The sequence below is a fragment of the Arachis stenosperma genome, chromosome 5, assembly GCF_014773155.1.
Source record: "Arachis stenosperma cultivar V10309 chromosome 5, arast.V10309.gnm1.PFL2, whole genome shotgun sequence".
Classification (NCBI taxonomy): Eukaryota; Viridiplantae; Streptophyta; class Magnoliopsida; order Fabales; family Fabaceae; genus Arachis; species Arachis stenosperma.
The window spans coordinates 134,066,279-134,082,164 of record NC_080381.1 but is presented as its reverse complement, the minus strand read 5'-3'; the positions used below and the strand labels follow the sequence as shown (position 1 = coordinate 134,082,164).

At 36.6% G+C, this 15,886-nt stretch overlaps 2 protein-coding genes across 2 annotated transcripts in view; both read right to left on the bottom strand.

Moving 5' to 3' along the window:
* The window catches only part of LOC130981838 (phosphate transporter PHO1 homolog 1), a 32,560-nt gene extending 16,881 nt beyond the window's left edge, over window positions 1-15,679 (bottom strand). Inside the window, exons 1-11 of the mRNA XM_057905571.1 lie at window positions 14,956-15,679; window positions 14,573-14,840; window positions 13,916-14,306; window positions 13,767-13,815; window positions 13,604-13,675; window positions 13,178-13,310; window positions 12,105-12,225; window positions 10,889-11,138; window positions 10,313-10,417; window positions 9,775-9,819; window positions 9,501-9,653 (exon numbers count right to left, since the gene is read on the bottom strand). Of these exons, the coding sequence (XP_057761554.1) occupies window positions 9,501-9,653; window positions 9,775-9,819; window positions 10,313-10,417; window positions 10,889-11,138; window positions 12,105-12,225; window positions 13,178-13,310; window positions 13,604-13,675; window positions 13,767-13,815; window positions 13,916-14,306; window positions 14,573-14,840; window positions 14,956-15,189 (1,821 nt within the window). The 5' untranslated portion in view covers window positions 15,190-15,679. The remainder of the gene's footprint in view (window positions 1-9,500; window positions 9,654-9,774; window positions 9,820-10,312; window positions 10,418-10,888; window positions 11,139-12,104; window positions 12,226-13,177; window positions 13,311-13,603; window positions 13,676-13,766; window positions 13,816-13,915; window positions 14,307-14,572; window positions 14,841-14,955) is intronic.
* On the bottom strand, window positions 1,524-2,885 carry LOC130981840 (uncharacterized). Its single transcript, XM_057905573.1, has 2 exons — window positions 2,043-2,885; window positions 1,524-1,647 (listed from the first exon to the last, which is right to left on the bottom strand). The coding sequence occupies exon 1, from the start codon at window positions 2,843-2,845 to the stop codon at window positions 2,087-2,089; it is 759 nt and encodes a 252-aa protein (XP_057761556.1). The 5' UTR covers window positions 2,846-2,885; the 3' UTR covers window positions 1,524-1,647; window positions 2,043-2,086.
* Window positions 15,680-15,886: the final 207 nt, after the last annotated feature.

Below are 15,886 nucleotides of genomic sequence, written 5' to 3'. Positions count from 1 at the left end.
ATGAGCTAAAAAATAGATTGACCATACAGGCCCAAAAACTTGACCAAGACCTAAAGACTTACATCCAAACCCATTACTTTGGTCCAGAATTCCAAAAGAAAGACCAAGAGCTCATCCGTATTAAAGCCCAGATTAGACAGATCGAACAAGATCAAGCCAGACAACCCAAACCACAAGCCTTGGCCACAGATCCCTTATCCTTATATCCACCACAGTATCCCATATACACACCCACTTACATTCCTCCACAGCAACCAACCATAAATGAACCTGACTATGACAACATCTTCAAGACCCATTATCACCTTGCCCGAAGGCTACACACAAAACCTAAGCCACACCCGATTCAACCTACAGGACCTTCACAAAAAAGGATGTATAATCCACCATGGTCAGAAAGAGAATTTCTCAGAGGAGAAACCTCTAGAGAAAAAACTGAGACAATCTCCGAGGAAAAAAAGGAACAGGCACCAGAAAAGAGGACAATCGGAATGATTGATACAGAGATCACTTCAAGCGACTCATTTGAAGAAGTGACGACTGACTCATCAGATTTTTCAGTTGAAGAATCATCTGAAGAAGATCAAATTGCAGATCTTTCTGCAATAGCAATGGTTGATCAGGCTAATCCAACCTCAGAAGAAGAAGGAGAAGGAATAGTTGTAGAAGAAGAGGATGATGATGTTCCTCCACAAACTAAGTCCACTCCGACGAGAGCAGGCAACCATTACTTCACTTTTGACAACCTCCCTCCTCACAAGTACAGAGAAAGGTTGAATGATTTTGGCGCTTGGATTGACACCCAAATGTCCAGTCCTAATGCAGATATCCAGCAAGTACTCTCTGAGTTTGTCACCAGGATGACCGGCAATCTTAGAGAATGGATAAACACACTAAGTGAGTATGAACGGATGCAACTCACTGGTGGAACTGCTGCTCAGTTTCTAGGAAGACTACATAGAGAATTCCTAGGAGACATTGGGATTATCCAGCAGAGAAATTCCCAAGAATACTACGAGATGAAGTGCTGTTCACTCAATAAGAAAGATCTTGAAAAGCATTTCAAAAGGATGCAGGCTAAATATTATCCTCTTGGAGGTCAGAGCAACTCAACACTCAAGGAAGTTTATCTTGCTTCACTTCCAAAAGAGCTTCTTCCAGAAATACGAAGAACAATGGCCATCTACCAGAAGGATATTCCGACAATAACCTTCGGAGAAATCTATCAATTGGCTCTAGCAGCTCTTGATAAGCTCTGCAATCAGCAAGACCTGTTCAAACAACTAGCCAAGAATTCCCTTAAACTAAAGGGAGCATGCAACAAGTCTTATCTGCAGATCAAATGCAAAGATAAAGACTCATGTGATTGCCACACAAAAAAGAAGCACCACTTCAGAAGTACGTCTGGATGCACCCCGTGGTCGGGGTGCATCCAGACGTACTTCTGAAAGAACATACCAAGGGACCAATACATCCTGTCATCTCTATCCCGATTTCCCACTAAACTCATCTCAATTGGGGATTCAAGGGACCTTATGACAAGACCGTCATGGATGCCGATATGTTCTTTCTTTCCAATATTGGAACTTCTCATGGATCGGATCAGTTTCATTTCTGATAGGCAGGATCCTCAAGACTGAGGCAAGCCTAGAGCATACGTGAAACTAGTAAGCAAAGATAAGCATATTAGAGACTCAAGATTTCAGAGAGAGAGAGATTTAGAGAGTATTCATGGTGAATATCTTACAATGGTTTTATTGAAAGATTAACTTCTGAATTTTACAATGGGAGAGACCTCTATATATAGAGGTTCTTGGGTAGTAGAGGATAAGAAAGAATCTTATCCATCATTACAACGAGACAAACAACTTTAAGCAAGCTACTTAAATACAGACACGTGGACCGCACTACTAGAAGATAAGAAGGAATCTTATCTCTACATCATGACAACTTTATCTCACATCACACCTTTTTATGATTACAAAAGGACAAACTTACTTTATGTCACATCATATTTTACATGATTATAAAAGACAAAATACCATAATGACTTCTGGACATCATGATTCTTGCTGGGTCCCATTCTTCACAGATTGTATTTCGTAATGGGCTCATGTTCATCAATGTCATCCATAAGGTCATGTAGTCCTTCTGTGTATTGATCCTCAGTGTCACCATCTTCAATCCCAGCATCCACATATGTTGGGCTTGGCAATAGTGGATAGACCCTTGATCCTGGCTCTTCGTCTTCAATGTTTCCATAGCCATATGTGGCTTGGTCTACAAGAGGAGAATTCCATGGGTGTTCATCCTGGTGAAGTGGCGGGGTAGGATAAGTCACAGATGAAGCAAGGAAGTTGGCTTGGAACTCTCTTAATTCTTCTTGTATAGTCCTGGAGGAGGAAGCTTCTTCTTCTGATGGAAGTGAGAGTCCTTCAATGGCTTCTGTGAGTACCTCGACGTTAGGATTGTTGTGGAAGGTGAGATGTTTGACCAGATTGTTGAGACAGTGTTTCTCATCTGTTGGCCATATCTTTGAGTAACCAACAATGTTAAAGTTATTTCTGGTGTAAAGAATCTCATTACGATAAGCAAACAGCCTTCTTAAGACAAAGGCATAATAAAACCTGTGTCTTCGCTTATCAGGGATGTTCCAAACGTCATGGTCTGTTAGTGCACTAAAGAGTTTTCCTCTCCAAAATGGGATGGGTGCAAACATCTTGAGAAGTTTCTCAAGATTTGTTCCTGAGAAGTTTTTATCGCAGAGGAACCTGTACATAGTAATTCCAGGAACTATGATGGCGCAATCATACTGAACAGTGAGCGCCCATATGAACCACAGCATTTCTTCAGGAATTTCACCTTTGATGATAGGTATAATGTGATAAGGTGTCTTTGGGTGAAAATGTTGAGGTCTTGCCGTGATTTGAGTAACAAGGAGGAGCCTGTGTAACCAGTAAAACAGGCATTCTTCAGCTAGGGTCTTGACCTCAGCAGCAGTCCTAGGTCGAAGGGAAAAAGGAAACGGTCCAGGTTCTCTTCTATAGAACTTGTGGTCTTGAGGGCAGTCTGGAAGAGGGAAGGTTGGTGGTGAAGCTCTATTCATGGCTAAGATGTGAAGAACTTTGGGTGGTAGTTCTTTGGATGGTCTGGAAAGATAGTCAGCTATGGTGTTGTGGTTTCCCTTGATGTGTTTTACTGTGAATTTATAGCGTGAGAACCAATCTTTCCATCTCAGAAGTTGTGAGTTCGGTAGTATCTTCCCTTTGGTGTCTAGCATGGATGGAAATGACGTATTGTCCATTTCCACAATGAAATGATATGCACTTAGATGAAAGCTGAACTTCTCAATTCCTCTTTTGACTGCTAGAATCTCCTTGTACGTAGCATGATAGTGTTTTTCTGACACCTTGAACTGTCCGCTAGCATGCGCACAGTAGTGTCTTGTTCCATCAATCTCTTCAAGGAGAACAGCTCCCCAGAAATTATCACTAGCATCAGTTTGCAAGATGCGTTGTCCATTGCTAGGAATCTTCAATGGTGGGGGTTTCTGTGCTACTTCTTTCAGGTGCTTGACAGCTGTCGTCTGTTCAGGGCCCCATGGTGGGGATTTCTTTTTTAGTAGCTTTGACAACTGGCTTGTGTGTCTTGTCACATCCGGAATAAAGTCACGGATGTAATTGATGATGCCTAAGAACTGTTGGACCTGCTTTGTTGTCAGGTGATCATCAGGGAAGTTTAACAGTTCCTTTGAGATGTGCTCTCCAGGCTGGAAAAAACCATTATTAAAAGTCATTCCCAAAAAATCAACTTGGGCCTGACCAATAAGGCTTTTCTTTTGAGATAGCATTATTCCATATTTTTCCACAATTTCAGTAAACTGGATCAGAAGGGCCTGATGAGTTGGGCCGTCTTTTGAGAACAGTAGGATGTCATCTATGTAGATGAGAGCTGAGTGGAGTATGGGCTCAAAGATTCTGATCATAGTTTTTTGGAATAATGACGGGGCTACCTTCAGTCCAAATGGCATGACAGTCCATTGGTACTGTGCATCAGGTATGCAAAAGCCCGTTTTGTATCTTTCCTTGGGGTGGATACCCAATTGCCAAAATCCTGCTTTGAGATCAAACTTACTGAAAAGTTTAGCTTGACTAAGCCGAGGAGTTATGGCGTCAATCCGTGGTAGTGGAAACTTATCATCTTGCAAGAAGAGGTTTAAGGGTTTGTAATCAATCACCAATCTCTTCTTTCCTCTAACCTGTTCAGACCTTTTTTCCACATAGAATGCTTGGCATGCCCAGTTGGAAGTTGTTGGTTCAATTAAACCTTGCTTTAGTAACGAAGCGCATTCTTCCTTTGCTAACTTCAGATCTTCAGGATTCATTCCTGAATGGGTTGCCTTGGTAGGGTTGATGTCTTCATTCTTTTTGAAGGGCAATTGAATGAAGAACTCTTGATTCTTCCATAAAGGAAGAGGGTGGTCAAACTTGTCATGACTGTCACAATAAGTTTTTAGTAACCTGTTCTGGATGGCTTCATAGTCTGAAGGAGCCTTGCTAATTTCATAGATGCCTCTGTTTTCAAGAAATGGTAAGAACTTTTTCTTGAATTTCAGTCCTTCAGGCCATATTGACATTCCCTGTGTTTGGTAATATGCATCAAAACCAAACAGTACATCCTTCTCAGGGAGGTAGCTTCCTAGAACTTTCAGCCAGATCACCATTTCAGGAAATATTTGTAGCCCAACATTTCTTCTAGAAATATGGTCAATAGTAAATCTTCCTTGGCTGGCTGTTATGTAGGTTTTGTCATGAGGAGCCCAAATTTCATCAGGTAACAAATTGGGCCTGACAACAGTTGCAGAAGATCCTGTATCAAGCAGTGCTACGACCTTTTTTGGCATATCATACTTGGACGCCAAAAGTTTGAGTTTGAAGTGGGGTCGTTGGATTCCATCAATTCTTTTGGAACCTAGGCTTCCTAAACATCTTTTTCCTGGCATGTGCTGTTGAGGCGGAGCAGGTGCCATACAGTGGATTGATCTGTAGTCATCATCAGAAGAATTGTCTTCAGGATTATGAAGTACATACTTTGTATATTCATCTGCTTCTGACTGTTCTTCAAGGATCGATTCAAGATCTTCATCTTCTCGGGTCAAAACAGCATCTTGTAGAGATTGAAGCATCTTGATTTCCCTTTTGCTTGTCTGCCTCTTATTGGGACATTTCTTGGCAAAGTGCCCAGTTTGTCCACAAAGAAAGCATCTGTTGGTTCGTTTGTCCTTGAAAGTCTTCTTTCTGAAGAACCGTTTCTTTCCTTTGAACTTTCTTCTTCTGCTTTGATCGAAATCTGATCGTCTGGTTCTTCTGAAGTGGTGCTTCTTTTTTGTGTGGCAATCACATGAGTCTTTATCTTTGCATTTGATCTGCAGATAAGACTTGTTGCATGCTCCCTTTAGTTTAAGGGAATTCTTGGCTAGTTGTTTGAACAGGTCTTGCTGCTTGCAGAGCTTATCAAGAGCTGCTAGAGCCAATTGATAGATTTCTCCGAAGGTTATTGTCGGAATATCCTTCTGGTAGATGGCCATTGTTCTTCGTATTTCTGGAAGAAGCTCTTTTGGAAGTGAAGCAAGATAAACTTCCTTGAGTGTTGAGTTGCTCTGACCTCCAAGAGGATAATATTTAGCCTGCATCCTTTTGAAATGCTTTTCAAGATCTTTCTTATTGAGTGAACAGCACTTCATCTCGTAGTATTCTTGGGAATTTCTCTGCTGGATAATCCCAATGTCTCCTAGGAATTCTCTATGTAGTCTTCCTAGAAACTGAGCAGCAGTTCCACCAGTGAGTTGCATCCGTTCATACTCACTTAGTGTGTTTATCCATTCTCTAAGATTGCCGGTCATCCTGGTGACAAACTCAGAGAGTACTTGCTGGATATCTGCATTAGGACTGGACATTTGGGTGTCAATCCAAGCGCCAAAATCATTCAACCTTTCTCTGTACTTGTGAGGAGGGAGGTTGTCAAAAGTGAAGTAATGGTTGCCTGCTCTCGTCGGAGTGGACTTAGTTTGTGGAGGAACATCATCATCCTCTTCTTCTACAACTATTCCTTCTCCTTCTTCTTCTGAGGTTGGATTAGCCTGATCAACCATTGCTATTGCAGAAAGATCTGCAATTTGATCTTCTTCAGATGATTCTTCAACTGAAAAATCTGATGAGTCAGTCGTCACTTCTTCAAATGAGTCGCTTGAAGTGATCTCTGTATCAATCATTCCGATTGTCCTCTTTTTTTGGTGCCTGTTCCTTTTTTTCCTCGGAGATTGTCTCAGTTTTTTCTCTAGAGGTTTCTCCTCTGAGAAATTCTCTTTCTGACCATGGTGGATTATACATCCTTTTTTGTGAAGGTCCTGTAGGTTGAATCGGGTGTGGCTTAGGTTTTGTGTGTAGCCTTCGGGCAAGGTGATAATGGGTCTTGAAGATGTTGTCATAGTCAGGTTCATTTATGGTTGGTTGCTGTGGAGGAATGTAAGTGGGTGTGTATATGGGATACTGTGGTGGATATAAGGATAAGGGATCTGTGGCCAAGGCTTGTGGTTTGGGTTGTCTGGCTTGATCTTGTTCGATCTGTCTAATCTGGGCTTTAATACGGATGAGTTCTTGGTCTTTCTTTTGGAATTCTGGACCAAAGTAATGGGTTTGGATGTAAGTCTTTAGGTCTTGGTCAAGTTTTTGGGCCTGTATGGTCAATCTATTTTTTAGCTCATCAACTTGAGTTTGAACTGAGTACACTTGTGAGGACAGATTGTCTGTCTTTTCAACGAGTGTTTCCAAGGTGTGATCAATTCTCAACAGGACTTTGTTTTGGCTAACAGCATTCTCTGTTTGCCAATTCAGAACCTCATCTTGAGGTGAAGTTGACTGGACTCCCTGTGGAGTTACTCCTTTTGGGGCTATGTATGGCCGTCGAGTAATCCTTTGACTATCAGTGGAAACCTGTAGAAGAGGAAACTCCTGCTCATAAGGTTTAAGGGTTGCTATACATGGTACAGCAATAGGATCTGAGAACTGAGGCCTAAAGGTCTTCTTTTTCTTCTGCCTTAGGTGAAACTTTGGTGGTTCCTCAGGGTCATCAGGTGGGTGGAACTTTGGAGGAGCAGTACAGCTCTGCTTCCTATTCTTTTTGGACTTCTTCCTTTTGTAGTAATCTTCATCTTCAGATTCTCCCCAAGCATCGCAGTCGCAATCTGAGTCACACATGCTATGGTCAACATCCCATATGAAATGGCCATTGACGTGTGAGACATAGACTGGCTTTCCTTCTTCGAAGTAATGAATTGGGGGATCATCTTGATCACTGGTATGTTGAACAGTGAGAGGAGAGATCATATAGATCCTTCTGGAAGATGACTGTCTAGAAAAAGATGGTCGTCCTTCTGTTCCTGGCCTTTGAAAGACTGTTCTGACTGTTCCGTCAGTCTCTCGTGTAACCGCTGATGGTGCTGTTGTATGGACGTCAGGAGTGCTTTGAGGAAAAGCTCTCTCGTAATTAGTAATCCATTCCAGTGGTACTATAGCAGCAAGCTCGTCTGGAGGAATCATCCTTGGGATGCTAACTATGGCCGGACCATGGTTCTTATCTGTGAACATCAAAAGGGCATCATGGGTGGTGTTTGGAAGGTTCAGATCCAGAGCATGATCCTGGATTCTGTACAACACCTGGTGATGGAGTGTTGCTTGTTCAGCACTGGCATCTTGTGTAACACCAATTAACTGGATTTGTATCCGAATCCTTTGGGAAAGGGTCGGATCTGTAAGCCTGATAGTGAAATCTGGCGAGATTGTAAGAATCACACTTCCATTGGTGAGAGTGGATACAAGTGCTCCAATAAGCGCATGCTGATACTCTTTGAAAGTAGTATCTAAAAGTGCAATCTTTGCAGTGACAGGTAATCCTTTTCTGCCATGTAAGGTCAGAATCATCCTTATAGCTCCAAGATGTAGGTGAGTATATCCTTGTGACAAGTATTCACGAATGAGTTCTTGAGGAATCTCAATCGTAACATACTGTTCTGCAGAGGTGGCTTGAAGACCACACTGTTGTAACCGAGAGGTTTGAATCACTTCCTTAACAGGAGGTGACGGTCCTCTTCTTATGAGGTGGCGAATACTAGACCACTTTTGTCGGTGATAAAAAGTGTATGGGTTTATGAGAGGTTGTTGAGTAGCAGGGATCTTTGAGTCTTCTGGAACATGAGTGACTTCAACAAGGTTTTCTATCTTGTTGGATAGGGTTTTATGGACAGATGATGGTAAACGGTCAAGAGAAAGCTCTGTATTATAAAAGATAGGTTGGCTAGATTCAGGGTTTGACATGAATATTTCAAAGTCTCTCTCCTTCTCTATCATCTCCAATATACCTTCTCTTACTCTCTATTTTATACATATAAAATATATATATTTTAAACTAATTAATCACTAAAAAAACCTAAATTCATTCGATTGGTTTATCATTTTTAATATTTTTTTTCATTTTTTACCAATACACTAACAACTGGTTTTTATCATGAATTTGACCGGTGTGGTGGCTAATTATCTATTAGCCTTATCAAACTGATCAGTTCAATTTGATTCTTATAACTATCATTAGAGATGTATTTATTTGTCAGTGTATTCAAATTTTTTATGAACAACAATATTTTAAATAATTTTAAAACGCGACAAAAGTGTTCAATAATAAATATGTATTTTTAAAGAATACTTTAGAGATTAAATTTTGATACGATTTTTTATAAGTATGATTATTAAAAAAATGAGATATTTTTATTCTTAAAATTTGGTAATTTTTTATTAAGTATATATATTTTTTTGTTATTTTTTGGTCAACAACTAATAATACTTAACAAAAAATTACCAAATTTTAAAAATAATAATATCTCATTTTTCTAATCATGCTTATAGAAAATCACATCAAAATTCAATCTCTAAAGTATTTTTTGAGAAAAAACATATTTAATATTAGATAATTTTGTTATATTTTAAAATTATTTGAAGACATTTTTATCGATAGCAAAAATTTAGGTGTATTTTTTTTTTCCACAACAAAATTATTCAAATGCATTTTTAATAATTTATCCTTTTATAAAATTTTTAAAAGTTTGTAAAATCAACATAATTTAAATAATGTTTAATTAAAAGCATCTAAAGAGGTAAAAAAAAATTGTAAGAAAAGAGGTATAAAGTTTACTAATACTAATAATATGATTGATAGTATTCATCTCATCATTTCAGAGCAGATCAAATGTTTAACTACACGATTTCATATTTTATGGAAACTATTTTTTTTTAATTTAAATAAATAATTGTTTATTATTAATATTATCGTTACTAATTAAAAATATTAAGTTACAAACAAGTATTCAATAAGTACCGGCGATAAGTAGTGGATTTGAGAATATGCTTCTTCAAGAAAGCTTAAAGCAGAATGAAAGCTAAGTAATTTACCTGCATAGCCCTCCAATAATAGGGTAGAAACGACACAGCATAAGCAAGGTCTTTATAGTAATTTTTCCTCGTGCAGTATCCATAGTCTAGAGTTTTGTAACTCCCACTTATATAGTAACATGCCACATACTCGAGGTTCCTCAGCATTGGCACCTATAAAAGTTAAAGTAATGAAATAACAATTAACAAATTCCAAACATTAAGGATTTCTTTTTTCTTCTTAATCTAGTAGTAGTAATAATAATAATAATAATAATAATAATAATAATAATACCTGACTACAAAGTTGATCTGCCACGAAAAAATCTTGCATGACAACCTGAAGGGACAAGAGAGAAGCCAGTTATTATTGAACATTGTTTTTCTCCTCCCAAAATTTTGTGTGGTGTATGATGCTTGATGATGATATGATACGATATGATATTAGAATTAGACTAATAAATTATATTTTTGTCTCTAAAATTTGTCAAAAATTTTAAAAATATTTTATTTTATTTTTTTAATTTTATTCTAAAATTTTTTTTTTTACATCAAATATATTATTGAGAGCTAAATTTTTAAAAAAATTTAATATCAATTTAGTAATAATGTATGATAATAATATCTTTGTTTGTATTAAAGTTTGTTTTTGAAAATTTGTGTTGCTGAATTAATCATAAATTTTTTTAAAAATTAGTTCTCAGTATATTTGATATAAATAAAAAATTTTTGAAACAAAATTAAAACAAAATAAAATTTTAAAATTTTTACTAAATTTCAAGAAAAAAAAATATTTTACCCTAGAATTAAGAGTTAAGACCACGGAAACCTACCTTGTAAAGTGGTGAAAAAATTATGTTTCTTATAGTACAAATAAAACGGTAACGGGTTGATCGGTAAATAACGTTGAAGGGGCAAAGTAGCATTAGTAAGAACACCTGCACATGTAGTGAAGAGAAAAAAAAAGGTTAAAACTTAAAATTATAGCTGACACAAAATTCTTATTATTTTTTTATTAAATTATAATTTTATTTCTTATTCATGTATTACGGAAAATGTCATATTATTAGATCTACATATTCATTAAAATAAGATTAAGACGGTAATAATTAGTTATTACTTGCTTTTCTCATAAATTTTAACATATTTTACTTTAATAAAAATAAGTCGAATAAATAATGTGTCATGTAACAAACGGATGATAACATAAATATGATTTGTTCTAACTTCTAAGCAGTAACGCACCCAGAGAATTTTTAAACGAAATAATCTTTACTATTCACAAAAATTTCACTTTCTAGCATCGCATTACCTGAGAATAAAGCACATCACAAGTTTGATAGATTATTTGTTGATTTTTGTTATTTTTCATATCGACTAGGATGTGATATATAATTTATTGAAATTACCAGTATAAGAAGCCCTGGAATATGTTGAAGTTGGGCATAAGAATAGCCTTTTGTTAGAAGAGTCAAATGAAGTAACATTGTCCCAACTACAATGGTCATAGCCATTGTACAAACCAAGAATATATCTCTGTACGTTAGCTCCTTGGTAGGAACCAGTTCGAATATGAAGCTGTAGTTTATACGAGTCTTTCTCCATGCCACAATGTTGCATCCATAAAGAAAGAAATGTAGAAATATAAGGCTAAACAAGCTGCACAAACAAGGCGCAAGAAAGCAACTTAACAATTTATGTTCACAAGTGGTATGCTACTATTTAAAGAAACACAATTTATGACTAGTGTACAATTTACTTCTTAAACTCGTAATAAATGTGTAATTTGATATCTTAATTTATCAAATCGTGCAAAAAGAACATTTGCAAATTTTTTTTTTCCAAAATCACCCTCGATTAAGGAATAATTGTATGACTAGAACATATAATTTTGAAAGAATAAATGAGTAAAAGCATTAAAGTAGCGTTTGTTTTGCAGTATTGGGACAAAGACAAAGAGACTAAAACACAGTATCATGTTTGTTGGCTCAGAGACTGGTACTAAAATTTCTGTCTCTGTCCTCAAAATTTCAGTATTTCAGTGCCTCCAAAATGTAGAGACACAGGGGTGATATTTTTAGAAACAGAGACTGAAACTTTAATAACATTTTATACCTAAAATATTCTCATTTTAATTAATTAATTCTAATTTTATCCGTTGTGCAAATTAAATTAGAGTTTTATTCTTGTTTCAATTTTTGTCTCTCACTTGGCACCAAACAGAATACTAAAACTTATTTCAGTCTCTATCTCTTCGTCTCTGTCTCTCAGTTTCAGTTTTTCAGTATCTGTCTCTCCACCAAACACTACCTTAATGGTTTTACCATTTGATCATGATAAAGCGGCACATTGCACGCTTAAACGTTTAGAAAGTAAACCGCACATGAACTAAATCAAAGTTGTAGGTTCAAATTACGTTTTACCTTGTGTGCAATTAACATAAAGTGGAAATTCACCTGCATTTGTTTTCAAGCGAAGTTGATAATTAAAGTTCAATAGATAGGAATTTAGTTAAATATGTGAAATCATCGAAACTAATTTTTAATTATCAATTTCACATAAAAACAACTGCATGTGAGTTTTTAGCTTAAAATAACATATCATGTGCTAAGTAGGCTTTCTTACCCAAGTACAGGATAGACTGTTTCCATGTAAAGTGAATCCTGTTGTGGTTTATATAGGCCACTAAGATGAGCCATTACAACATATCCAGTTAAAAGTGCCAAGAAGCATCCACCAAATAGTCCTGATTTCATTTGAGAGACCATAAGTCACCATATTTATTAGAAAGCAACATTAGCTGTAACTCTTACATAATTTCTGCTAGAAAAGTTAGGCAATTTTACATGGGTTCATCATTAAATTCCTCAATTGAATTAACATAGAACTTCATGTTTTGTTGTTTCTTCTGATTTCTAATGGTTTTATCTTTGTAATGTAATCAATATGTGTGTTACAAGAAGAAACATATAGCCAAAACTCAGAAGCTAGGTTGAGCACAGTAATTGCACAATTGCACCAAATGGTGTTGTGAATGTGGAAATACAAAAAAAAAAGGGGGAGGAACCATTGCCAAAAAAAATATTATAGTGAGTGGGGAACTTGAATATAATTTTTGGGGAGATATATGGGAATACTGACTACAACGGTTGACTTAATAAACACGTGATGAGTGCTGAGTGTCAATATTCAAAATATGTCAGTCACGCTAATACAAAAGTTTAACAAAGTGCTTGTGCTTCGTAGGTAAAGAAACATTGTAGTGCTACTCAGTAGGTTAGTGAGGGGCCTTTTGAGGTTCATTCTTGATACGGTTATGTATGGTTTAGAATTTTGGATAAAATATAAGGTAGCATGGGACCTGTACTATAAATCCATCAAATTATTTTCTCAGCTTAGTGGATTTGAGGGTCCATATTCTGTTTTTCTTGATGGAAAAGTTTAGGGGCCAGCAACTTTTGTGTTTTTGTGGCCAGCACTTAATCATCAAATGAAAAGTAAGTAATCTCTCACTATTAGATGTAATCTCACACCATTAAAAATACTATTGATGGCCAATTGATGGTTACAAAACATAAAAGTTGCTAGCCCTTAGCACTCCTCCACGACAACAATGAGAAAGTCTTATTCTACTAAGTGGAGTACCAAACAGAAAACATCTTTAAAAAATGTTGAAATGAAGTAAAGTTTTAACTCACCAATGAAGAAAGTTACAGAATGAGATTCTTTATGCCGGTGGCTCGGCCTGAGGTACTTTGCGGCCTTCTTTCGATCATCTCCGGCGAAATTCCTGACGAACAGTTCCTCTACTTCATCAGACAGCTTAATCACCTGTCATTTTCTTAAACTCATAAGCAAAACAAAGCTAGCTCCACCATAGTTGAATTCTCTAGTGAAAGTGCTAAGAGACAAGCATATCTAAATTTTTATGGTGCAGATATGAATTGTAGGATTATTATTGGCCACTTGCGACTGTCGGAGAAAGCCTGAAACTTTTGCTGGTGGCAAACACCATAACATGATTTAACAACATCGTATGATACATGGATTTCATCAAAGTTTGATAGAGTTGAAGTTAGATATTTTTAGTTAGCCGAAAATTTTAACTTGTGCTTGTAATTTACCTTGTCAGAGCTATTGAAATAGGAGCTTTCAACTACTTTGAGATAGATCGGAAGAACTTGCTTTGAAGTGACCTGCGAAACATTGATAATTTGCTTTATGTTAACACTTGGCAAATGTGTAATTGAAACTTGATTTTTGGCATCAATCTTTAGTTCGTTTTACCTTGTCAAACTTCTTCAAAATCTTCATAAATGCAAGCATGTTCAAGTTCCTAAACAATAAAATGGGAAAAAAAACTGTATGAGTGCATGTTCTGGTTTAACTGTTATGCTTCTAAGATTTTGTGAAGAAAAGAATGAAATATCTTATACCTGTAAAGTTTGAGATATTCTAGTCCTTTATAGAGTTCAATGAAACCTCGTTTGATCATCTTTTCAGAGTGGCGCAACTTTGTTTGGTTAATATGAACCTTGCCAGCTCCTATGCTGAATTTCCTTGACTGGTTAATCAAATCTTCCCGGACAAGGTAAGTTATGGTCGAGAAGGTTCGCAATGGAGTTGTCAAAGGAATGTTTATCCTGAGATTCTTCCCTTGGTAATCAATAACACGGCCGGAGAGTGTTCTGAGTTTTTCTTCTCTCTTCACCTGCGTCGGCTCTCCAACTTCGTCTGTGCGACAAGAATCAGAAAACTGAATCTCATCTGTGCTAATTTCCTCTGTTTCTTCTTCGGGATCTTCTCTGTTCCTAACAGAGTCCTCCTCTGAAGCGAAAGCCAGAGGACAGAATAGTGTTTTATAATCACATATTTTCATTAGTGATGGAGGTGTTGAATACAAAATTCAGTAAAATTTTGAAGTAATTATATAGTTTATCTTGTAATAAATTCACAATTGATTCATCAAAAGGCAAATATTTCACAATAAAAAGTCCACATAACTGTGCATGAATGTGTCAAAGATATTGAGTTGTCAAAAAATGTTATATTGTTCTCAAGATTTTGAATGAAGAAAAGTGCTATTATGTTACCATTGGAAAATGTGCATGAGATGGAATGATACTCTTTGTCTATGGAACCTTGTTGATCTTGGAATGCAAATTTGAGCTGAATTAGAATGTCCATTTGTTTTCTCAAAGAATTCCCTCTCTCCATGAACTCATTCTCCTTTGTTCTATAGAATTTGTTCACCTTGTTTAGCTGCTGATCCAAACAAGCAAAGAATTCCTTAATAGCACCGGTTTCGGCAAATTGCTCTAGCAATTCGGTGTCGTACGACGAACCAAGTCTCCTATGGACCTGAAAAAGGAAAATCAAATTAAGGTTTTCTCTAACATTCATCCAAAATTATATGACGACTGTAACGTACAAATTGTGCTTCTTTTAAGCTTTTGAATGGAAAGATTTTTTTTACTTGAATTGGTGGTACGTGCTCTCCATTTTGGTGATGGCCAAATGGAGAGTAGTTTCTTAGTGATGAAATAATGGAATTAGGCACAGAACTATTTTGGTTCTTGGTGTCGTTGCTGTTGTTATTATTAAGGAATTGAATATTTTTTAGGTCCTTCTTGAGTTGCCGATAATCAACAAAAACTTCTTTCCATTCTGGAATGAGTTGCCCTTCAAACTGCTTAGAGAACTTCACCATTTTTGTTCTTTGGAGCGTTAATGAGAGAGCGAGAGAGAGAGAGAAGTATTGTTGTTTATGTTGTTGGATGGTGAGTTCGAAATGGAGTTAAGATGGCGTTATTTATAAGTGGTTTGAGGGAGAAAAGAAAGAAGATAAAAGAAAAAGTATTTGAATGATGTTTATGGTACTGATTCCCTTGAGCACATTCTATAATGTACTATGATCCTATGTTTCTCTCTCTGCACTTGAGGATTTAGGCATATGTTACAACGGCAAAGATTTCACCGGAAAAGTAACCGAACCGCCGTCGGTTATGATCACTTCTTGGCCAGACATGTTCTCATGATTCATGAAGATTTTGAAAACAAGGGTGGGAATGAATTTTAAAGTGGTTTTGATGAAGTGGGCACTGGGCACACGTTGGAAAATTGAGAATACATGTAGAAGATGAACATGCTTTTTTTTCATTTTTGGAGGAAACTGAATAAAGTTTGTCACAATAATTTAGAAGCAAAAACCATTTTGAGAACAAGAGGTACACTAATAAACAATCAAGGCATTTTTGATATATATGTAGAAATGCGACTTATTAATAATGTGATGGTTTCCTATAAACTAAGCTAACTTAAGAATTGCTCGTGTCATTTTGTTTAATTTAAAGTGAGACTTATTGGCTAAATAATTTGCTACTCTAATTAGACCAGCTTGATTTCCA

Excerpts from the sequence above, each read along its gene's own strand:
- LOC130981840 (XM_057905573.1), bottom strand. The coding sequence starts at position 2,845 with ATGCTGTGGTTCATATGGGCGCTCACTGTTCAGTATGATTGCGCCATC.